Source organism: Pongo pygmaeus, chromosome 5, assembly GCF_028885625.2.
Source record: "Pongo pygmaeus isolate AG05252 chromosome 5, NHGRI_mPonPyg2-v2.0_pri, whole genome shotgun sequence".
NCBI lineage: Eukaryota > Metazoa > Chordata > Mammalia > Primates > Hominidae > Pongo > Pongo pygmaeus.
In genome coordinates, this window is record NC_072378.2 from 11230758 (window position 1) to 11256940 (window position 26183).

The following is a 26183-nucleotide window of genomic DNA, read 5'->3' on the forward strand; positions in this document are numbered from 1 at the left end:
AAACAGATATATAGATCAATGGAACAGAACAGAGGCCTCAGAAATAACATCACACATCTACAACCATCTGATCTTTGACAAACCTGAAAAAAACAAGCAATATGGAAAGGGTTCCCTATTTAATACATGGTGCTGGGAAAACTGGCTAGCCATATGTAGAAAGCTGAAACTGGATCCCTTCCTTACACCGTATACAAAAATTAACTCAAGATGCATTAAATACTTAAATGTAAGACCTAACACTGTAAAAATCCTAGAAGAAAACCTAGGTGATACCATTCAGGACATAGACATGGGCAAGGTCTTCATGGCTAAAATACCAAAAACAATGGCAACAAAAGCCAAAATAGACAAATGGGATCTAATTAAACTAAAGAGCTTCTGCACAGCAAAAGAAACTACCATCAGAGTGAACAGGCAGCCTACAGAATGGGAGAAAATCTTTGCAGTCTACCCATCTGAAAAAGGGCTAATACTCAGAATCTACAAAGAACTTAAACAAATTTACAAGAAATAAACAAACAACCCCATCAAAAAGTGGGCAAAGGATATGAACAGACACTTCTCAAAAGAAGACATTTATGCAGCCAACAGACATATGAAAAAATGCTCATCACTGGCCATCAGAGAAATGCATATCAAAACCACAATGAGATACCATCTCACACCAGTTAGAATGGCCATCATTAAAAAGTCAGGAAACAACAGATGCTGGAGAGGATGTGGAGAAATAGGAATGGTTTTGCACTGTTGGTGGGAGTGTAAACTAGTTCAACCATTGTGGAAGACAGTGTGGCGATTCCTCAAGGATCTAGAACTAGAAATACCATTTGACCCAGCAATCCCATTACTGGGTATATACCCAAAAGATTATAAATCATGCTACTATAAGGACACACACATATGTTTATTGTGGCACTATTCACAATAGCAAAGACTTGGAACCAACCCAAATATCCATCAATGATAGACTGGATTGAGAAAATGTAGCACATATACACCATGGAATACTATGCAGCCATAAAAAAGGATGAGTTCATGTCCTTTGTAGGGACATGGATAAAGCTGGAAACCATCATTCTAAGCAAACTATCACAAGGACAGAAAACCAAACACTGCATGTTCTCACTCATAGGTGGGAGTTGAACAATGAGAACACATGGACACAGGGTGGGGAACCTCACACACCAGGGCCTGTCAGTGGGTGGGGGCCTGGGGGAGGCATAGCATTAGGAGAAATACCTAATGTAAATGACGAATTGACGGGTGCAGCAAACCAACATGGCACATGTATACCTATGTAACAAACCTGCACATTGTGCACATGTACCCTAGAACTTAAAATATAATAAAAAAATCACAGTGATATGACAATCAAACTTGTTTTTAATGCCTTCCAGGGAAATCCTCTTGTTACTTATCAAATTATTTAAAGAAAGCATTTCTCATTATATTTACCTTGGAACCTTTCCCCAGAAAGGAGATGGGGCTGTTCTTGGCTTGATACAGCGCCCAGAGCTTTTTTATTTGTGTGCAGTTGATGGTTGATTCTCTGAGATACAGAAAACAGTTGATCGATCTCAATAGATAAGAGAATTTACCTTTTCTCTTTTTGAGCACGAGTTACTCTATGTGCATTTTCTCATTTCATCCTCTGAAAAATCTTCCTGTCACCATTTTATAAACGCAGAAACAGAGATTCAAAAGGGTCAGGTTACTGGCTCAAGGACAACTCTACTACTAAACAGAAAAGCAAGGACCAAAATTCAGATCTTTGTGACCCTCAATGCCACTATGCCATGCGACGATGCCTGTCTCCTTTAGAGGCCAACTAATAGGTAAAATTACATATCATTTCTTCTACTGAATTTTCATAAAACCTTTAGGAAGCCTTGGTTAGATAGAAAAATTGATTATTTTAATCCTACACTCTACCCCAGGCCAACTTGATTTTCTTGAGGAATGGCCGAATGGAAGTTGAATGGTTTGAAAGTGACTGGCAAACAGAGAAACAAGGCACCAAGAACTGGCTATTTCCAAACATGGGCAATCAGCTTCTGAATGAATAGTTCAGTGAGTGTAACTTCCAGGCTTGCTCGGGCACCATTATGCTAAGTGGAATAATCTATCTGCATCCCAGAAGACTGCTTCCGCAGAGATTTCTGGATGGAATAGGATGCCCTGTGGGCATCAGTGTATCCATGTAAAAAATTCACCTAACAGAGCAAAATCTGGCAGTCTAAACTTAACAGTATTTTCCCCAAATGTTAGTTGCAGGCCTGTATGACAAAAAAACATGATTTGTATTATTATTGCAGAGAATTTAGGCTGAGCAAACTGGAAGAAGGGGAATCACAAATTGTCTGTTTTTTTCTATCAGTACTCACCCTTGTCCACATTTTGCCCCAAGGAATGTTGCAGCTCTGGATCTTGGAAAGGACAATTCCGGCGTTTTACTCTTCCGACCGGTTTCTCCGTTTTCATAACTCTACTTGAAGAACATGTGATGTTTGCCAGTGTCTGACATTGCGGACCTCACAGCTTACTGCATCTGAAAACAGGAGATAGAGATGGAAAAGTTGGTAAACTCTGAAAAAAACTGAGATGCTTTTCATCATTTAAGGGTTGCATCATAGCAGTTGGAAAAGCCAAATCCATAGTCTAGTGAATGGAATCCATCATCCGTTCATTCATGCAATCAAAGAAAGCATTTATGGGGTTGTTACTATGCTTTAGTTGGAACTTCAAAGACACATAAAATATAGTCCTGTCCTCAAGGATCCCACAGTCTCACTGAACAAACAAAAATACAGCACAATAAAATTTTACATCACTTCAGGTCAAATGTGCAGTGGGTCTGGTGAGGGCGCAAAGGAAGGTCAATCTTGGGTGGAGTCTTGAGAGATGGGTAGACGTTTGCCAGGTGTTTTGTATGGATAGTAGAGGTGAGTGTGAAATTTCCTTGCCTATAACCTACAGTTTTAGTCTTGTCATTGATTTCATTGATTGTTTTCTACTCTCCCATCCCTGAGGCCCCACCATCCCCCTTTAAACCAACTTAATATGTTACTGCTTTTATCATTTTGAAGCCACAAAATGTGCCTGACTCTACCTCTTACCAGCAGCTTGGGAAGGTCACTGGAGTCATATGCTTTTCTTTTTTCCAGAAAAGGAGAAAAGCTAGTGTTTTGGAAATGTGGCTTTTAAATAGCTTAGATGCAAAGCCCAGAATTTGATTTTTGGGGAAAAACATGGACTGGGCTTTCGGTGAGTTAGTACTGGCCAATTTTTCACTCTCTCAACATCTTGCAGCTGTAAGGCTGTTTTGAGATGGTGTGTGTGTATGTATGTGTATGTATTTGTAGGCTATAGTTGGGATATATATCCTTAGAAAAACCCTGATATTTAAACCACATGGGGCACGTGAATATCTTTTTGAGAATTGGTAATGTAAAATCTTTGTAAAAGGACAGTGTTTTCCTATCAAGAATAAGTAAGAGGTTGTTTTAAAAGGGGAAGCAGAAAAATAAGAAGTGTGTCTGGCACATAGTAGAAGCTCAGCAAAAAAATTAATGAACCTATGCAGCTGCCCTTAGGAGGAAGAGAAGTCCTCCTAGAACTCCTTTCCAAACAGGATAATTGGGAGTTGGTCTCCTTTCGCTTCTACCAGGATGGGAACAGCCTCCTGTAATTTCAGTTTGATAAACACAGTATTTATAATCTTGGCTAAGAGGGGGGAAAAGGAATTTTCCTCTGAGGCATTTGCAGTGGCTAGGCAAGGGGACACGGGCCCATGACTCATTTGCTCTGCCTGAACCCCTGTGCAGTTACCCCAGTATCTTGGCCCCACACAGAATGGAGAACCAGAAGGGAGAGTTACTGCGTTTCCAGCGCCCTGTCTATTGCTTCTTTAGGTACTCACACCTTGAGGCATTTTAACTGCCCAAGGTGTCTGTGCTTATAAGACAACTTCTCAGAGCTGATTTGTCTATGGGGATACCATAAACTACAGTACCAGAAATTATATGTATACATGCACATATGTCATTAATTCTTTACTGGGAAATATAACACACATATAGAAACTGTATAAAATAAATGTATAGCTTAATAAATTGTTATAAATTTAACTGCCACCCAGGTCAAGACATAGAGTACTGCCAGGACTCCAGAAGCTTTCCAAGTGCTCTTTCCAGTGCAACCCCTTTCTTTCCCATAAAGGCAGTACTACGCTTATCCCCGTGCACGGGGGACTCTGTGTTGGGCCTTGTGCTTTTGGGCTTCCGGCTGTCCTCCAGCCATGCACTTTCTCAAGGGGAAAGAGGTCTGTGGGGCCAAGAGACCATGCCCACCTGAGATCCATGTCTCCCTTTCTAGACCCCGTGCCAAGGACCAGGACATTGGGACTTCCTGTTCAAACCATTCCAAGCCTACTTCCTGGTCTTTGTGGGCTCTTCCTTAAGTCCTTCTTCCTGAAGGGGGGCCTGGAAGCAGATATTCGTAAAAGGCCATGGGTGAAGGTAGACTTGAGGGCTCAAGAGTGATATATATGAGCACCAAGGCCCTTGGGTTATGGGATGGAGCAGGGGTGGGGCATGAGGGTGGATGGCTGGGTCTAGGGGCGGCTTCTTCCTGTGGCACATGTTACAGCAGGAAGACCCAAGCAGTCCAAGAATTCTAAGGCCCAACGTGGTTTCTCAGGTCACTATGAAGAGATATTTGTCCAAGTACAGCTTGTTAGTTTAATTTATAATTTTACAATATTTAGGCCCATAATATGCAGCTCTCCATCTGTACTTCTACCTTAAGCCCCACAAAAAAATGTTTTTTTGTAATGCTCCAAGGAATCCTGATAATTTATTATTTGGGAGAATATCAGACATTGATTCTTTGTTTTAAACTCATGATAAGAATCAGATAATATATATTTTGAAGTGATGTCAAAGAAAAGAATAATTCCATATGACATACATTGCAGATTTTTATTTGTATATAAGCAAAGCAGTGTCTAAAGTATATTTACGTGTCCTCAATTACTGAATGTGCCAGTTTTCTCTTAACGGTGGGCCTGCATACAGGTGACTATCTGGACTGTTCTGGTCTTTCCCTCCTTAGTTTTCTCTGTGCTTTACTATGTCACTTGGCACTCCTGTACAATAAAGTGACTTCCCCTGTTTTTAAACTTTGGATAAATGGATCACAGCATATGTTCTTTTGTGTCAGCTTCTCCCACTCAGCATTATGTTTGAGCAATGCATCTATGTTATTGCCTGTAGTTGTAGTTTGTAATTTGCACTGCTGTATGGTATTCCACTGTATGGATATACCAGCATTTTTCCATCCTATTAATAATGTTCACGGACAATTTTGTTGTTTCCAGTACTAGCCCATTATGAATAATAACGCTATGTAGATCTTTATCTGTTTCTGTTGTGTTTATGTGGAATTGCTGGATGATAGGTTTCCCTCCATCCCTCCCTGCCTTCCTGCCTTCCTTGTTTCTTTGTGTTGCCCAGGCTGCCTCAAGGGATTCTCTTGCCTCAGCCTCCCCGAGTAGCTGGGACTACAGGCTCACAGCACCTTGCCTGCTTTGTTTTCAGCTTTAACAGAAAATACCAAACTGTTTCCAAAGTGGTTGTATCAATAGATATTCTCGTCAACAAGGTATAATAGCTCCCATTGCTTCTGACAATGTTTAGTATTTTTTTTAAATGTTGACCATTTTGTACTAGGAATAACATTAGTGTGTCACCACCCCTCTAAAATGTTTATGGGTTTTTCTTCTCCTTTATTTGTATATGAAGATACTGAAGTGAACATGGTAACTTGGAGTTTCAAGTTGACTGCTAATAATATCAGTAGAGGTATAGAATAGTAATATCAATAATATTTATAATAATATCTATAGTTTTTATTTGAAATATGGCAGCTAAGGGAAGATTGGTAGTCTTAGAAGATTACAGTAATAAAATCCAAGATGTAAACAGAGTCAGTCCTTACAGCATTTTAAAGTAACAGAGAGATGAGCTGACTGACCCAGGGATACATCGACACGCCACTAGGAAGGCAGCTGGTACCAACCTCATCCTTTCACAGGGGTGTGTGTCCCCAGAACATGCTCTGGGAGTTGTGGCAGCACTGAGCACAAATTGCTGAATTGCCCAGCTGGGACCAGTCAGGACCACGGCAGAGGAGGGAGAGAGACCAGCTGGGGAGCCTGTCAGCCTGCAGCTCATTAGTATGGCACTTCTGGCAGCATCTGTTCCTCCAGGAAGCAGCAACAGCCATGCGCTCCGAAAGCAAGGGGCATGAGCAGGCATCTTCAGCAGAAATAGCCACAGCCTCCTCACATGCCCACTTCCCTCTCTGCCCACTGAAACGCCTGAGCTTCCCTACTTCACCCTCCTTTTGCCAATATGCTCAACCTCCTTGCCATTTGTCCTTTTAATGCATTGCCCTGGCCAAAGCCCAGCTTTGGATGAACTCAACTGTTTACTTACTCTGCATCAATTGCCCAGCTATTGAGCATGGCTGGCAAAACCACACACACTGCAACCTCAGTGCCACCAATGCCATCTAGACCCTTGTTACTGTCAGGCAGCCTTCTGTAGTTCCCTGGCCAGCTCACCCTCCTGTTCTCCTATTTTTCTAATTAAAATGAGAGCAGATTATCTTCTGCAATGCTACGCTGAATGGGGCCTAGTCTAGAAACAGCAGGCTGTTGCAGTTTATACACAGCGGATGTTTCAAACTTTCCCCACATTTTTCAATGTCTCTGGTTTTATTGCCTGTCCCTCTTCTGAGCCCCAATCTTAAACCCTGCTGTTAACTTCAGTAGGCAGTCTCCCCACCTGCTCCACAAAGAAAGCAGGGGCCCTCTGAAATGAACTTCCTCAACTTCCCTCCTCCACATCTGCAGATTCACTTCACATTTCAACTCATCCCTTTTTCCTTCTCTCATCCTTGTGACAATAAGGAAAATGTGTCCTCTCATGCCCAGGTGAATCCCTCCACCTGTCACTCAATGCCATCCTGTCTCACCTTCTACGAGACTTTTCTCCATATATGACCTCTCTCCTGACTTGCTCCCAGCAGTCACGCCTTTCGTTTAAGACCCTGAAGTCAGGTTTTCCCCTAGCTGACTGAGTCCTTCAGCTCACACGGCCTTCATCCAAGCAGGGCAGGAGGGTTGAATTGTGTCCGCCCAAATTCATATGATAAATTCCTAACCTCCAGTATCTCAGAATGGGACCTTATTTGGAAATAAAGTCAGTGCAGATGTAATTAGTTAAGATGAGGTCCTACTAGAGCAGGGTGGGCCCCTCATCCAACTGGACTGATGTCCTTATAAAGAGGAGCAATATGGAGAGGAAAGCTGATATGAAGAAACATGGGCAGATTCTTTCCTTATAGCCCTCTCAAGCCACCAACCCTACTGACCCATTGGTCTCTCCCAGCCTCCCGAGCTGTGAAACGATCGATTTCTGTTTAAGCCCTGCAGTCTGTGGCGCTTTGTGACAGCATCTCTGGGAAACTGCATTAGAATTTTGCTTACTGACTTTTCCACCTTATGCAAGTTAGTTTGTTTCCCTCTCTAAGCTTTAATCTCTTCATCAAGAAAAGGAGATACAGCAGCACTTACTGCAGGAGATTTTTGTGAATATTAAATAAAAAGAAGGAAGTAACATGTTAATCACAGTGCCTGGCTGTATTAGTTTGCTAGAGCTGCCATAATAAAATATCACAGACTGGGTTGGGTGCAGTGGCTCACGCCTGTAATCCTAGCACTTTGGGTCAGGCACAGAAGAAATTCCAGTTCCTCCGTTTTCACTGGTGACAGTCTGGTGTGTGTTTTCTCTCCCTCACCAAAGGGGCTCTTCCCAACATCCCTTATTCTGAATCCTTTTTCCTAAACCCAGTGGACCACTTTGAGTCTGACTTGACTTGACATCTCTGCAAGATTTCACACCATTGACCATGTTTCCCCTTTTAAATGATGCTCTTTCCTTGGTGCTAGTCTGTCTGGGTGTTTCTCTTCGCCTCCCATCATGGCACTGAGCCTCCAGTTCTGTCCTCAGCCTCCTCTACTTTCACCACCTGCAACCACAACTTCAGTTTCCACCTACAGCTTCAGGACTCCTGAACCTGCCTCTCCAGCCCAGGCCTTCTCTTCAACTGGCCCTGGACAGCTCCCCTTGATGCCCCTCTCCCACCTTGTGCTCCACCTCTCCAAAAGACACACCCCATCTGCTAATCCAAATGGATATTTTCAGCTTTGGTCTCCTCTTAGTGAATGGCACCACCACCCACACTAGATGCTGGGCCTCATCCTAATGGTTTCCATTGTCCATCTTCCCCATGGCTTTCAAGATGTCCTCTCAACGATGCCTCCTGCACTGCTCTTGTACCTCTCCATGCCTCTCTGTCCCTACTGCTGTCATGTTCAGGCCACTTCCCTTCTCATCTGGGTTACTGCATTGGCCCTTGAGACTTGGCTCTTCTCTCTATAACCTTTCTTCATGCTGTAGCCAGAGCTGATATCTCTAAAATGTTAACTGTGTCATGTGAGTTCCCAATCCCTGAAGTTTTTTTAGTCAACTAATGGAATTTTTAATATTATGGAATTACTATGGAAATGTTTTAAGTGTGATAATGGTATTATGATTTTATATTATACATATATATATTTTAAAGAGTCCTTATCTTTTGAAGATTCATACTGAGTATTTGCAGGCCAATAACCCAATGGAGTGGGGAGAGTGGGGAGACAAGGTTTTCCATGTGCTGATAATTATTGAAGCTAGATAATTGATACTACTCTTTCTACTTTTGAAACATTCTACAATAAAATGTTTTTAAAAGAAAATCCCTAAACTCAAGCAAAGCAAAAAGTACTGCAGTGTCTTTCTTATTGTTCTTAAGACAATGTCCAAAATTCTTAAGATGACTCATAAGGCCGTGCATGGTCTGGCCTCTGTCTACCTTTCTTTCAAGTGCAGGACCCCCAGGGCTTATTGAAGATTTGTGAAGTGGATGGATGGGTAGATGGATTAGTGGGTAGATAGATGGGTGGGTAGATGAATGGATGGATGAATAGGTGGATGGTGGGTGGATGGGTAGACAGATGAATATCTAGATGGGTGGATGGATCAATGGGTAGATATATGATGGATGGATGGATAAATGAATAGATAGATGGTGGGTGGATGGACTGATGGATGGATGAATAGAAAATTGGGTGGATGGTTGAATGGATGGGTGGATTAATGAACAGACGGTTGGGTGGATAGATAGTGGATGGATGGCTGAGTGGGTGGATGGTGGATGGGTGGATGGATAGGTGAATGGGTGGATGGATGGATAGATGAGTGGGTAGATGGATGGATGGATGGCAGATGAATGAATAGATGGATGGGTGGATGGATAGGTGAATGGGTGAATGGATGGATAGATGGGTGGATAGATGAATAGATGGATGGGTGGGTGGGTGGATGGATGGATGAATGGATGGATGAGTGGATGGATGGACAGATGGATGAGTGGATGGATGGATGGATGGATGGACGGATGGATGGATGAGTGGATGGATGGATGGATGGATGGATGAGTGGATGGATGGATGGATGGATGGATGGATAGATGGGTGGATAGATGAATAGATGGATGGGTGGGTGGGTGGATGGATGGATGGGTGGATGGATGGATGGGTGGATGGATGGATGGATGGATGGATGAGTGGATGGATGGATGGGTGGAAAGAGAATAGGAAAGGATCCTATGTTCCTACCCTCGCTCTGCAGGTAACTTTCTTTGAGACCTTTGACCTCTCACTCTTTTTGGATCTCAGTTTCCTCATTTGCGAAAGGAAGAGTAAACAAGCTCATTTTTTAGGAAAGAGGTGCCAATTTTAATTCTTTTATTATTTGGAAGTCATGGTAATATTTGTTTTTAAAAATTGTTTCATTGTTAAAAAATAAAAAAATTACATCTTCTGGATTAGGTGACATTTCAGATCCTTCCCAACTGCAATAGACTGTGATTATAGGGAGGTTTTACAAGTTAAAACATATGGATTTGGAGAACACATAGCACAGATTTTCTCAAAAATCCTGATTTAATAAAATTTATTTTTTTCTAGTAAAGGAACTTGTTATAGGACTTACTAACGCAATTCAATTTGTAAGCTTTTTAAAGACACTCTTATAAAACATTCACAAATTAGAAAAGCAGTCTTTTCTTGAACCATATGTTGAGATTTGGGGTTTAGAAGTATACTCACTGTCCACATGGTGCAAGCAAGCACTCTACATAAACAGGACCTTTGGATGAGGAGATCCTTGTGGATTATAACTGTGGCTGCTCCATCTTTGTTACCCCAGCTCAGCACCTGGTGCATAGTAAGTGCTCAGTAAAATTTTGCTTTAAATGAGGACCTAGGATGAAGAAGACTCTCAGTGGGGCTCTGTTAGAATTTTCAGTGATAGGAAAGCAAAATAACTTCCTTCCAAAGAAAGTAGTGGGTGGGGAGAAAGCTAGAAATATGGATGAAGGAAGGCGTACTCTTGGTCCAGGCATGGGTAAAAATGGCAGGGCTTCTGCCTGTAGGGTGGTTCTCTCTGTAGATTGAAATAAGCAGGATTGAGCAAGGCAGCTTTTATGCCCCCCTCAAAACAGCCTAGGTTCCTGATTTCCTGGCTAATCCACTTCATTTCCTACACTGAGGCTTGTGGACCATCCAGTCTACGTTTTTTCTCACCTCTCTTTGGATGTTTCTCTAGTCTGATATCTGACCCTTATATTTAAGATCCTTGATGGAAAGCCATATGGCAGCTGCAGAGATACACCAGGTTTTCCAAACTTCTGTAACTCCCATTCAGCCATGTGCAGGTGGCAGCGTGTGATGGTATTCACAGCAGGAGGAACAGTGGCCTGCAAGTCAGGAGACCTGCGCTCTACTCTCAGGTGTGCAACTTCGGGCAATTCAGCCATTCCTGAGTCTCAGTTTCCTCATGCGTAAAATAAAGAGATCAGACAAAAATGCATCCTCAGTTTTGTATCTTATTTAGGTTATAACCTGGATATATAATTAGTGGGATACCAGAAAAGGCCTTTGTCGGTTATGGATGTTATAAATTGAGTGAAGCTCTCTGGTTAGCTTGTTGCCAAATGAGTAGTGTCCTAAGGGAATGGAGACTGATCTAGCTCTGTCTCGCTGATGGTTCTGCCTGAGGGTAATTCTGGGCCCAGGATCAATGCAGCCAACAGAGCTACTTCCTGGGCTGCTAACAGTATCTGAAGCAGAGGTCTGTTGAAACTACAGAATCACTGACTTGTCTTCCTTAGCAACTTTATTTCCCTAGGCTGTGGAGCCCTACCAAGATTTTGCTTGACAGTTAATGAGGGAGTCCTACCACGTTGGGATTCACACAGTTTATTTTGGTAGGTAACTAAGGCAGACAGAGATCATTAAACCCTTCATAAAACAGCCCATCAGCCACCTGCTTGCAGAGCAAAAGGCTGCTCTTTGGCAGGAAAGATTGTGTTCTTCAGCCCACTCTTGGGTCCCATGCAAGATTCTAACGAGGTTGCCTGTGAAAACTTTTTGGTTATGATATATTTCTTTCCATTTGTATAAAAGCAACCAATAAATACCAGCGATCTTGTCAGGCCATGCGAAAGAAGAATTTGTTGGGGATTTAATATCCCAATGCATTGGACATACTTGAATTTGGCCGAACAGTCAAATTGGGTGGTTTGGCTCAATGTAACCAGTTTAAATGTTGTTGGTGTATAGCTTTGCAAATTACTTTGGTTCTTACTGAATGATCACTGGAGGGGATTGGCTTATAAATGAATTCAAAATCCTCAGGTGTGTTTTAAAGATCTACAAAACAAGCCTCTCCTTTGTTGTAAATGGGCAAGACTCAATAAAGACAGTGAGATGAAAAGAGCTATTAGTTCATCTGTTAGGGCATCCAAATATGCACCCAGAAGGCATAGCAACAAATAATTCATGCTTTAACATGTTCTACAAACAGCAAGATATTCCAAACTACTGCCAACCACCTGACCAGGAAAAAGGGTATGGTGGTGATCATGAAATAATTGAGGGTAAAAGGCAGGGTTATAAGTCCTTTAAACCCTTTTGAGCTTAGGTAATGTCTTGCTGGGCACATGGCTCTGATTCTTTCTCTGTCTTTGCCAGAAGATTTTTAGGAATCTCCTGGCAGAAAAGCATTGTTTGTGGCACCTTCCACTCCTGCAGCACTCTTGGATGCTGACTATTTACAAGGACTTTCAACTGCCTCCTTCACCCATCTGGTATTAATTTTTATTTCTTTGTTATTGAGTCTCTGATTCATCTCTATACAGACCTTTGAGTTTCCTGAAGGCTTTGCTTCCCCAGACAGAGTGCCCCACCCAAGTAAGTTCACTTGCTGTTTGCCTTGAGGAAAGTCAGGATCTAGAGTTCCCCAGCTCAGAGAACAAGACTATGATTCACTTCATCATCAAAGTCAGGATGGAGAGGATTTCCTTCATCTCCCTTTACTCTCACTCCCACGTCTGATCGTGTCATCGGTAATGGGGTCTTGGCATTTCTAGCTTGTAAGATCTCCCAGCTCCCTTCATTCTGTCCTGTGTCTCCATCTCAGTTACCTCTGTCTTAGCTCACAGTCTCTCTCCCGGACTGTTGCAATTGTCTTCATATTGTATCCTAAAGGCAATGGGGTAGGCTTGGAAATGCTTTCATTGGGAATTAACTCGATCACGTTTTCTTGCCTAAGAATCACACTGAAAATAGTCACTAACTCATTGAAGGGGCGGTTGAAATGGAAGTGGAGAGAAATCCATTATAAAGCTGTGCTCCAGATGAGAATTATAAGGAAGGTTCGGATTAAGCTGGAGACAGGGACAGTGAAGAGGAGAGGAAATGGATATTTAGCAAGGAGAACCAAAAGAGCATAGTAACTGATTTGAATTACAAGGTAAGAGAGGGAGCCGTTGGTAATAAATGTCTCCTGGATAAAACCTTTGGAGACTGCATGGATGCTAGTATCATTCTGAGAAAGAAGAAATTAAGAATTAAGTCTATGGGGGAAATGGTGAATTTGAATGCGGCATGTTAAGTTCCAGTTTCATGTGGAGACTGTCCAATGGGGAGAGAATCTGTAAGCAGTTATATATATCAAGTCTGAGATTCAGAGAGAGAGAATGTTGAAGACAGAGATTCTATAGTCATGAGCTTAGAGCTGGCAGTTAAAGCAAGAGTGCTTATAACATCTGCCAGACAGAGCTTGTTAAATAAGATAGGGGGCCAGGCGCAGTGGCTCACGCTTGTAATCCCAGCACTCTGGGAGGCCGAGGCGGGCAGATCACCTGAGGTCAGGAGTTTGAGACCAGCCTGGCCAACATGGTGAAAACCCGTCTCTACTAAAAATACAAAAATTAGCTGGGTATGGGGGTGCGGGCCTGTGATCCCAGCTACTCTGGAGGCTGAGGAAGGAGAATTGCTTGAACCTGGAAGGTGGAGGTAGCAGTGAGCACTCCAGCCTGGGCTATAGGGTGAGGCTCCATCTCAAAAAAATAAAAAAAAAAGAGATAGGAAGATAGCAGGATCCTGGGGACTATCACTCCTAGAGGGCCACACAGAGGAGACAGGCCTCGAGGAGATTCAGGATGGTGCATTATTACACAAAGAACAGAGGAAAGAACTTGACAATTAGATTATGGAGATTCTTGAGATCAGTTTCAACAAAATGATGGGGACAGGCGCCAGCTGCTGCTGGGTTGACCTGTGAATGACAGATGAGAAACTGCAGACAGAGTCTAGACTTCTCTTTCTAGAAACTTGGCTGTAAAGAAAAGATGATAAACGGGAAACGGGTGATAGCTTGCGTGGCCAGTGCACCCGAGAACAGGAAGGCATGTGTGATAGTTAATTCTATGTGTCCATCTGTCTAGGCCACAGGATGTCCAGACATTTGGGCAAACATTATTCTGGGTGTTCTGAGGGTGTTTTGAGATGAGATTAACGTGTAAATCAGTAGACTGGGTAAAGCGGGTGGCTCTCCAAATGTGGGTGGGCCTTGTTCAATCAGTTGAAGGCCTGACTAGAACAAAAAGGTGGTCCTTCCCCTGAGCAAGAGAGACATCCTCCTGCTTGGTCGTCTTTGAACTAGAACATTGGCTTTTTCTCACCTTTGGACTTAAATAGAGGTATCAGATCTTCCTGGGTCTCAAGTCTGCTGGCCTTTATGCTAGAGCTATGTGATCAGCTCTCCTGAGTCCCAGACCCTCAGACGCAGACAGGAACCACACCATCAGCTCTCTTGGGTCCCCAGTTTGCCGACTCATCCTGCAGATCTTGGGACCTGCCCGCCTCCATGATCACATGAGCCAAGTTCTTACAAGAAATTGCTTTCTAAATATATATGTGCATCCTATTGGTTCTGAGAACCCTGAGTAATGCAGCACAAAATGGCAAAGAAAAGAGAAAAATAGAAAAGAAGGAAGGAAGGAGGGGTGAGAGGAAGGTGTGGAGCGGGGGATGAGAAACAGAGCCTCCGTGCTTTGCAAGTGTGGGGAGACGGCGGGTCACTGCTTCATTGTCTGTGATCTCTGACGGTGTTGATGACTCATTCATGTTACATAATTAGAATTCACCTTCAGACTTTGCTGTCTTACCATTTTGTCTCATAGTAACAAGGCTTCCTAGCTTGGCTTGTTTTCTTGTTACTCAGGGGCTGTTGCTAGCATAAGGTCATACTTAGAAAACTGAACCCTCAATAAGATTACTCAGAGACTTGGCAGCTTTTTCCCTGGCCATTTTGTCTTTAAGTTAAAAAAAAAAACAAAAACAGCTCACTCTTCTAAAATGACATTACACCTCACTTTGAAATATGTCCTGTAGGCCGGCCCTGAAATGTATGGTCTTTCTGGACATTCATAGAAGAGAAGCTTTGTTTTTAAAAATGTAAAAAAAAAATTGTTTTACTCTAAAAGAGCGTCTCTGATAACCCAGTTTTTAGGAAACTATTGGCTGAAAAGAAACAACAGGAGAGGTGAGAATTTGTCCAGTTTATACCTAATTCATTTCTGCCATTATCCCATTCTGGGATAACTTCAGAAACCACGAGGGCCATTTAACCAAGAGATTTATTGGGCCTTAGAGTTCATTATGTTTCCACCTTGTTTTTATAATATTTTTGTTATAATATTAAAGTGACAAAGAGAAACAACTTTATTTGTGGTTGTGCAGATGCCATGTGGAATATCTGCCCAGCTTGAAAAGATTCTCCTGGCTCTTCTGCCCACTCAGAACAGCGGGACCTACATTTCAGCTTGGACAACATGACCAAGCTCTGCTGTTCACAGCTGCCTGGCCCAGGCATGAGCGCCTGGCCCCAAGTTCAGGGCCAACGCCCTTTTCTGGGAATGGGGAATCAAAGCAGAAAAGCATCCTGTGCACTCACACTGTCACACACCCACACACTCACATGCACACTAACATACATACACTCTCTCACACTCACGCACACTTGTGCACACTCACACATGCACACTCACACACTCACACATGCACACTTACACACTCACATACTCATGCACACTCACATGGAGTCACACATGCACACTAACACACTAACATGTACACTCACACACTGGTACACACTCGCACTAACAAGCAAATAATCTCACACATACTCATGCACATTCCCACACACTAACATGCACACTCACACACTAACATGCACACACACACACACTCACACACTAACATGCACACACACACACTAACACGCACACTCTCACACACTAACACGCACACTCACACACACTAACATGCACACACACTAACATGCACACTCACACACTAACAATGCACACTCTCTCACACACTAACATGCACACACACCCACACTAACACACACCCACTAACATGCACACTCACTAACATGCACTCACACACTAACATGCACACTCTCACACACTCACACACTAACATGCACACTCTCACACACTAACATGCACACTCACACACTAACATGCACTCACACACTATGCACTCACACACTAACATGCACACTCTCACACACTCACACACATGCACACTCACACACATGCACACTCACACACTAACATGCACACTCTCACACACACACTAACATGCACACTCTCACACACTCACACACACTAACATGCACACGTGCACACAAAGTCAGTCTCTCTCCAACTGTGAATTTGGTCGCTGTGAGCTTCCACCTTTACCTGTTGTGAGGACTGAATAGAAGAGAGGAAAAAAATATTTCAAGAAAGAAGATCCAAATAGAAGCAGCAATGGGTGACAGGCCCTGTATCCTCGGCTGTCCTGTGGTCTCCCAGCTCCTGGATGCTGTCCCTTCTGGGAGCACGGCTGCACTCCTACCTACTGTACCATGAGATGTGTCCTTCTTACAGTGACCATGCCCTGCCGCTCTTTCTCCCCCAGCCCACCGCCAAGCTGAGTTGAACTGTATTTTGTTACTCACAGTCAAAAAAATCCTAATTCATTAGGTTACAATTTTAAACATAAAAATATATCTTTCTTGGGTTGTATCATAAGGAATCAGGTTTGAGAATTCTGATGGTTGTGGCTTGGGAAGTGAGAGGGGGAACCTGGTCTTCTAATTAAATAACCTTCTATACTCTCCCGCCTTTTTCTTATCCCAGGAAAGGAACTTGTTGCAATAGAGACTGCCATGCCCTGTTGCGCTATTGGTGGAAGAGAGGTCCACACAGTGCCTACGATGAGCGATTTGTTTATATCTATCCAGACTGCACTTGCATACAGCCACTCATCCTCAAATGCCATCCTCAGGAGTTTATGCTGCACACAGAATGGCACATGTGCAGAAAGACATAGTCCAGGGCTACTTGCTACAACATTGTTGGTGATAGCAACATATTGGAAGCAACCTGAATTTTTGTTAATAGAGGATTGGCTACATAAATTATGCTAATCTATACAACTGGAGTACTATGATGCCATAAAAAAGAATGTACAAGGTCTTTATGTTTGGAAAGATCTCTAAGATATAATGGCGAGTGAAAAGTGTAAGATGCAGAGCACTGTGTTTTACAGGCTGTCATTTGGGGGCTGACAACATCTATTCAAATGTGCTTACATATATATTGAAAGCACTTTGGAAGGAAAAATATTCAATCAGTACCAATGGTTTACTTGTGTGTATGAATGTGTGTATGGCAGGGGTGGGGTGGGGGTAGGTGGCTTAGGTACAAAACAGGAATAGCAAAGAGACTTTTTAACCATATACCTCTTAAGAGGTTAAAAGAACCTGTTGAAGCATGTGTTGTTAACTATGACAGAGAGAGAGAGAGAATGAAGGGAGGGAGATAGGGAATGAAGGAAAAAGAGAAGAAAAAGAGGGAGAGAAATGGAGGGGCAAAGAAAGGAAGGAAGGAAGAAGGGAGGGACAGAAGGAAGGAGGGAGGGAAAGAAGGAATGAGGGAGGAAGGAAGGGAGGGAGGGAAGGAATTGGCTCTTTCCTGAAGCTACAGCTTAACAAATAAAGGCGAAGGCCACCAGCAGCAATGGTTTGAGCAGCGAAGGACGATGTAGTCATGACTCTGAGAGCTGAATTCCCTGCGCATAGTGTGAGTGAAAACCTGTGTGCGTTACATCACAGGAAGCTATTCAAAGTGCCATGAGCCCAGTGAGGTCTGTAGGACAGACATACAATTGCTTGCAAACAAGTAGCAGGGCAATGAGCTTTGTTTTGTGTTTATCAGCAGATTTTCTTTGTCTCTCAAGGGAGCTGGGAGAAACTCAAGTCTGAAACTCAAACCCATCTCAGTCATTCCTTTCCCTTCAACTTGACCTGAACCTCAGGAGATCTGGAGTCTGTGCTGAATTCTACTGGGAACTGAGCACTCTGAATATTATTATTGTTTTGCTAATACTTTTTGCTGGAAAATACATCAAACCAGGATGTGTTGTACCTCTTGCTTTGCCAGACTATTTAAAAGCAAATGTGACCAGATACCCAACTTAAGGCTGATCCAGGTTTTTCATGATCTAGCCAGGGGAGACAAAGATTCCAGGAAAGTCTCTAGGGAAGGCCAAGGATTTTAGAAAGTATCTATGGACAAAGAAATGCAATGTTAGTGGGCTAATTTCCATAATCAAATGAAAGCTGATGCAAGTGCTTTGTGAATTGATGCCCATCAACGAGAGACTGGATAAAGAAAATGTGGCACATCTACACCATGGAATACTATGTAGCCATAAAAATGAACGAGTTCATGTCCTTTACAGGAACATGGATGAAGCTGGAAATCATCATCCTCAGCAAATTAACCCAGGAACAGAAAACCAAACACCACATGTTCTCACTCATAAGTGGGAGCCGAACAATAAGAACATGTGGACGCAGGGAGGGGAACATCACATAGCAGGGCCTGTTGGGGGGTCGGGGGCAAGGGGAGGGAGAGCATTAGGACAAACATCTAATGCATGCAGGGCTTAAAACCTAGATGACAGGTTGATAGGTGCAGCAAACAACCATGGCACATGTATACCTATGTAATAAACCTGTATGTTTTGAACATGTATCCCAGAACTTAAAAAAAAAAAAAAAAAAAGAAATGCTTTGTGAATTAGTGATGGGAGCTTGGGTCCTGGCACCTGAGGACTGAGCTGGGGGAACCCACACCCAGGCTGCCCAAACACACAGAGGCAGGAGAGGTCAAGGGGGATCTCATGGGTGCGGAGTTTTGGACACGGTATTGCCATTGTCAGACATGTGGCTAAGCCTGCAAGGATGAGAGAGGAAGGAGGGAGCCAACTCCTCTCACCCTGCATCAGCCTGAGTGCTTTCAGTCTCTCTCAACCCTTCTCCTCTCTTTTCTCTTCTCTCCTTACCTGATAGTTTGCCCGGAATCACAGAATAATGGAGTTCAGTGTTTCTCAAGGGGCCGTTACCTGCACCGTCATCACCGGAATGACGTGTCTCATCGGATGTTTCCAATCCTGATTCTTGGGGCCTGCTCTAAACCTGCCTACCAAGGCTCTGGGGGAGAGGCCTGGGAACCTGCATTGTTTGCAAACACCCACAGGCGATTCTTACGTGCACGAAGCCAGGGAAGCATTGATAGAAAAGGTCTTAGATCAGCAGCCAAAAAACCCAAGTTCACATCCATTTACTACTTGGGTGGTCTTGGGCAAGTTACTTATTAATTCCCAGCATGGGAGTCAATACTATTTTATAGGAATTTTTTATAAGTTATAGGAGATATGCTGTTATGTTATAGGAGTTTTTTTTTTCTCTTTGAAGATTAAAAGATACAAAACATATGACAAGGCTGGCAAACATTGAGCTCTTGCTACATAGTAGTACACAGTGTCCTAGAGAGTTAGAAAAGGGATGGTGAGCTCACAAAAATCTTTGTAGGCCTCAGGATATATATATTTTGCAGTGACTTTCAAGGCTGATCTAACTCTTTTTGGATGAACACAGAGCAAGGAGACTTGCCCACTGAGTGACTTTACTATACCCCCAGGCCTTACTAACTTGCCCAGAAGTGGGGAATATAGTGCTAGAAGGAAGACAAAGCAATAAAGAGACACTTTCAGAAAAGCAGGCACTGCAAAGATGAAGAACCATTCCAGCTGGAAGAGCACGTGGTGGGAGTGGCGTCCTCTCAGACATGATCCTCTGCAGGGCTCATGTGCTCAAAGTCACAGGTTCTCACCAAGGGTGATGATTTCCCACAGGGAGCATCTAGCAATGTCTGGAGACATTTTTGATTGTCACATGGTAGGGAAAGGGGGTTGCTGCTAGCATGTAGTAAGCAGAGGCCAGAGAGGCTGCTAAACATCCTACGGTACACTGGACAGTCTTCCACAACAGAAAACTGTCAGGCCCCAAATGTTCATGGTTTCAAGGCTGAAAAACCCTGCTCTAAGCTAACGCAGAAGACTTAGTCATCGGTGATAGAAGGAGGCCCCTAGGTGGCTACAAACCTCTGAGGGACAGCCTTCCGCTGCGGTGTTGCAAAGTCTCACAGTTGCACAAGGTCCTGGCGTCCTGCTCATTGGTGGGTCACCATTAACCACCTTGCACGTCACATGTTCAACATAGCTAGTTTCCCGCCTGTTCTTATGATGATAAATCAGGAAAAGTATTCTTAGAACACTAGAAAAGCAGAAGTGTGGCTCTCTACAGGGCAGCAGGGAGGTTGCCTCACTCCTAGAAGATGTCTTGTTTTTACCAAGAGGGTAGAGGGATGAGAGGAGCTGGAAGGCCACGCTGAGGAGCCACGTCCAGACACATGAAACGAACCTCACAGCCCCACAGGGATGCCGGGGAGGGCACTCAGTGCTTGGGATCAGAGCCACGTGGCCACTGGTTTCCGATGCCCCCTTGCTAGTATCTCGCTTCCGTGATTCCCTTGCCTTCATTTTGTGGCTCTCTCCCGACACTGCCGGCTGAGTATGTTAGTTAACCAGTACTCTGGCTTTTCTCCCTCCACTTTGATCTTCCTTTCTCTTCCTGTCTCCTCCTTCCTGGCATGGCATGTGCTCTCGGGCCGTACCTCTGGTAGTGAATCTCTGGCTGCCCTGGACTCCTGCTGTGCACACTGTGTGCACCTGTGTGCACCTGTGTGCAGGTCTGGATGCCCGGTGTTCCTTCTCAGTGCACCGCCCGATCCCCTGGGATCTCTTCACCATTTTCATGCATGCTGCCACCCCATGTGCAGGGCCAGCTTCATGGCACGTCACCTGTGTGCTTGCATAGGACTTGGTGCTCAGAAGGACTTCTTGATTGGTTTCATGCTCTGCGGCCACCGTATTAAAATTGTAATAATTTCCTCTTGAAACTTGTATTTTGTAAGTGACTTCTGATGAGACAACATGGAATGAGCAGAAACACAGGAGATATGTGTGCCGGTCTTTTCTTTCACCCCATTCACATGGAGCATTCGCCGTGAACTCAGAATTCTGGTGTATTCACAATGTGTGGGAGTTCATGAAGCTTCTAAGTGACTCCAAAGTGTGTTTTGTCTATGATGAGTTAGCTAGGGAGGGGGAGGGACACTAACAGCCCTGAGAGGCCACACTTTCCATTTGAAAACCAAAACTTGCTTCAAACACAAAGGCAGCAGTGGTATTCTAAGAAACACATATGACCAAGGAAACTTGGTTTGACCTTTCTTACTCATGTTACTTCTTTGCATTTGCAAACAACTTAAACTGAAAATGAAGACGCAGAAAGAAATGGAAAGATAAGGCAACCCATAGGCCTTTGTTTTCAATTCTTCCTTATTTGTCAGTAAGCCAAAGGTAGAGCGTTGATAGAATGTGCATGTATCAGGCCGGGCACGGTGGATTACACCTGTAATCCCAGCACTTTGGGAGGCCGAGGTGGTGGATCACCTGAGGTCAGGAGTTTGAGACTAGCCTGGCCAACATGGCAAAACCCTGTCTCTACTAAAAATACAAAAATTAGCAGGGTGTGGTGCCGGGTGCCTGTAATCCCAGTTTACTCAGGAGGCTGAAGCATGAGAATCGTTTGAACCCAGGAGGCAGAGGTTGCAGTGAACTGAGATCATGCCACTACACTCCAGCCTGTGTGACAGAGCGAGACTCTGTCTCAAAAAAAAAAAAAAGAATGTGCATTATTGAGAAGTGAAATAAAAGCATTGAATTAGTTTTGTGCAGCGTTTTCCACTGTTCTGATAAGAATGAAATATGCAAATTGCATCATTTTGAACAATTTAGCATACAAATTAAATGCTCTTACATTTTCGTTTAAAGCTGGCTTTGCACAATATAAAGATGAAAGGTAAGATTCATGCTAACAATTTAAAATTTTAATTTTCCTTTACTTAGAGTGGCATTAAATAGCAAATAAGAATGATTTTAAAAGCCTTGTGACAAGTCAAAAGAGAGACTGCAGAAGAAAAAAAGCGGCTTTTATTTTAGTACCTTTCACAGCAGAGGTTGTTGTTTTTGTTCCTGCTTTTTAAAAAGGGCTCCTACATTTTCAGTTTGCACTGGCAAACCTTTTAATGAAACAGTAAAGCAAAGTTCCTTATATTAAAAAGGAGTCATTTTTAATCTCCCAGTCTACATAGACCCAATTTTCATTTTAACAAGTTTCTCGGCTGGGTTGCAGAGGCTCACGCCTGTAATCCCAGCACTTTGGGAGGCCGAGGCGGGTGGATCACCTGAGGCCAGGAGTTCGAGATCAGTCTGGCCAACATGATGAAACCCCGTCTCTACTAAAAATACAGAAATTAGACAGGTGTCGTGGCACACGCCTGTAATCCCAGATACTTGGGAGGTTGAGGTAGGAGAATCACTTGAACCCTGGAGGTGGAGGTTGCAGTGAACCGAGATCTTACCACTGTACTCTAGCCTGGGCAACAGAGCAAAAACTCCATCTCAAAAAAAAAAAAAAAAGGAAAAACAAAACAAAAAAAACCCAAGTTTCTCCCAAGTCCACTGGACTTTGCTATCAGAAGGTCTTATGAGCTGGGAATTTAGCTCTGCTGTGAGTTCAAAGCAACACAGGAACAAAGCACAGCTGCTGAACCCAGGTCCTCCCCGCTCATGATTATAGCTTGCTGTGGGACTCCACCAAAATTGCCTTCTGTGTTTATGGTATCTAAGAAATTCTTGAGAGTGGTACTGATCTACCAATTAAACACACTGGTATGTTTGGCCCCATGTGGCAGACAAGGAAAAGGGTTTACATTTTCTTATGGGAAATATTTTCTTTCTCATGCTTAACTTTTATTGTTCACAGAGGTTTTCAAAGTATTGCCAAAGTCTATGAACACCATACTGGAGTCACCTGGGCATTCTAGACTTTCAGAGCTGCATGGGTGGTGTTTTACATTGTATTTTTTTCTATCCAGTGTGGATTCATATTTTTTAAATCATAAAAATACACCAGCTTCCCTCTGCCCCTCCCGGCGTTTGTCACTGAGAACATAGGAGCACGTGGGTGGCTGTCTGAGGCTTGGGCAAGGCCCTGGGCTTGCCTGGGGCCCAGCTGCCCCTGCCCCTGTAGCATCTTCCTTCCTCCTCCACTCAGGAACAAAAGGTCCCACGTTTCAGGCCATCTGGAGTTGGAGCTGTCATTTATAGTCACCCAAACTTTGAGGATGACTTACTTGTGAAAAGATAAGAGATGGAATCAGATAGGAGAAACAATTTTGAGAACCAGGAAAAAGAGAGAAAGAGGTAGAGTTGTGTGGTGAGAAAAGGGATGAACTGGCAGTTGGAGACTTGGGTTTTAGGTAGAGTGACCGTGTAACTTATTAATCAAACTGGATTTCTTTTGAGAGCGACAGGGATTCCTATTGGTGATGATGCTGGGGCAACAGGAGCACATAGGGACTGTACTGGTGTGGCATGGCCACCATAGTTCTAGGGCATTAATCATCCAACTGTCAGCAAGTCACTTAACATCTCTGGGCCTCAACTTTTGAAGAAAGAGACAATCAGACTACAATTTCCTTAGTCCTTTTACCACTAAGGACCTCTTACTAATCTCTCTCCACAGTCTTCCTGATTTCAAAATTATCATATCAATTAGGTACTGAGTGATATATAATGAGTGCAAGTTCTGTCAGTCAGAACTTTTGTCAGCATTGAAATAACCAGTTACTGCACCATGTTCATACAGTTTTAGGCAAAAGAAAACTTGACATTTTAATACACCTGTGAGTCCTATTTAAAGTACATTGAACAGTTCTGACACCATTTTTGAAAATGATAATAGCTTTTGAGTCCCCTCCAGTATCTTCACAGTCAATAGACCTCGAAGTCTGGAGGTTGAAAGCCACGTTACTAGATGATCTGTTGGTTTATATCCAGTTCTAGTCTTCTCTGATCACCTGATAACTTCAGTGCCTCATGCTATAAAATACAGACAGAGAAAGATGATGAAAAATGAAAGAGGGCCTGCTGGAAGTCAGAAGCTGCAGTCCATTAATGTGGGTCCAGCAGGAGGGCCTGTATGAGGATGTAAGATGGGGAGGCAATCCCTCATGCTAGGGTGCCTGGACAAAGTTTCTGCAGAGGGAAAAGAGGATGTTTTGCCTTGGGGCAAATTTCTTCCTGGCTTAAGTCATCTTAATCCACACCTGGGAGAATTCTTAGGGTGTATTCACAACATTAGGAGATGAACAGGGAGCAGGAATGGAACAGCTGTGCAACAGCTATCTCTTTGCTTCTCTTCCACTCATATGAGCTCACCCTAGGGGAAAATGGACAGTCAAAAGCCTTCCACAGATCAACAGTGGGTAAATCTGAGGTCTGCAGAATCATAGAGTGAAATAAATAAAGAACAGGCCTGCTGCCTGCTCCCATGGGTAGTACTAGCATTCTAGTTTCTATGGCAATAAGCTTGCAATGTGCTCAGTGGGGGCAGTGCCACCCACCATGTGGTGCCCGGGAATGCATGCATTGGTGGGTGGATGGTTGTGACAATGACCAGAGGAGGACACCACTTGCATTTTGTGCCCTGTTGTGTGCTGGAGACACTCCCATAAGGAAGATTCATCCCACCCAAAATGTCAAAAGTATCTCCACTGAGAAACGCTGAATACAAGAGTGGGCTTTACATTCATACATATCAGGAATTACTTGGATCCTGTAACAGGGTTAAAATCATCCTGGACAACTTCCTATGGTGCCAGACCCTTGGGAAGAACTTCCAGATGAAGCAGATTGATTCTAATTGGTCCTGGATAAAAGAAAAGAGCACAGGTCATCCCAGAAGGCACTGGGCAACCCACCCCAACCAAGCCTAACAATATATTAAGTGTTGGGTGTAGGGATGGCTTCTCTTTTCTCTCAAACTTGACAGCATTGTTGAATCATTGTCTTCATTTACTCATGAGATGATTGGCATTGTCCTTTAAAGCAGAACAACTTGAGCTAAAGCTAAAGGTCTGTGTGAAGCAGCCAGGCGACCCTTCGTCTCTACTTTGCCTTCCATGCTAAGTATTGACTTCTGCTGAGTTTGATTTCATTCATTTCAGCTAGATGTGTGTGGTGAATAAACTTTTTACCAGTCTTCCCCTGGAATGGTTGAGTCAGCTCTGGTGTGAGTTAGTGGCCCCAGAGGGGAGCAGGCCAAGACACCCTCTCCATGAGATACCTCCTAAAAGGAAAGAGGTCATTGATGACCCACAAAGGAGGCCAGGACCATAAACATTTCAGAATTCAGTTTTCTTAAAATCTTAAATAATGGAAAACATTTGCTTGTTTAAGCCTTTTAAGTCCTCCCATCTTTGGACTTGAGCCCCAGTGCCTGGCTGCAGAATTCCATGGTGAGGCACAAGCATGACATCATGTTCAGGAGGAATGCACAGCACATAAAGTCTTGCCTGGGTCAGAGAGAAGTGCTAAGCTCTCAACAGGGCCCTAAGACAAATACACAAATATGGTGAGGCACAAGCATGACATCATGTTCAGGAGGAATGCACAGCACATAAAGTCTTGCCTGGGTCAGAGAGAAGTGCTAAGCTCTCAACAGGGCCCTAAGACAAATACACAAATATGGCCTAGCACATGTCAAACACCCGTGCAAGGGCAAACATCTTTATGACTTTGGTCCTGGGAAGAGAGACCCGGCCTGGGATTAGAATTTACAGCTGACAAGCTGCTGATGAGGCAGTAATGCCATTCAGCGTGGGAATGGTCACTTTGGGAACCGGGAGCTTAGCACACTAGGCTGCAAGTCTCAGAGTGAAGCCCGGGGGCAACTCCTTCACCTTGGCTGGAATAAGTTAACTCACCCCACAACCTGTCCCCCGGGACCTTTCTCTGCCTTCCTTTGGAGTTATAGGCTTCCCTGCAGTTCTTTAGGGTTTTGACCCACATGACAATTTAACATCAGGGAATGCCCAAGTCAGGGGAAGAATATCTTTCTTGGCTATAAATGTCACCCTGAAATTCTTCTCAAGTGTAATGTTTTAAGAGCACTTACAATGTGCCTGACCTGCCCTGTGCAATGTCCCTCCCATCTTAGAGTTTACAACTCATAAGCACGCTTATAGATGTCCTCCCTGATCCCCAGAGCTCCAGCCAGCTTCAGCGTAGAGGTCCCCTAGGGGACATTTGGCAATGTCTCGAGTTGTTTTTTGATTGCCACAACTGGGTAGTG

The 26183-nt window shown here is 43.6% G+C and overlaps 1 protein-coding gene across 1 annotated transcript in view; it reads right to left on the reverse strand.

The window, feature by feature from the left end:
- NEDD9 (neural precursor cell expressed, developmentally down-regulated 9) overlaps positions 1-26183 on the reverse strand; it is a 199198-nt gene that overhangs the window by 120106 nt on the left and 52909 nt on the right. Inside the window, exon 2 of the mRNA XM_054490961.2 lies at positions 2388-2551. Within this exon, the coding sequence (XP_054346936.1) occupies positions 2388-2399 (12 nt within the window). The 5' untranslated portion in view covers positions 2400-2551. The remainder of the gene's footprint in view (positions 1-2387; positions 2552-26183) is intronic.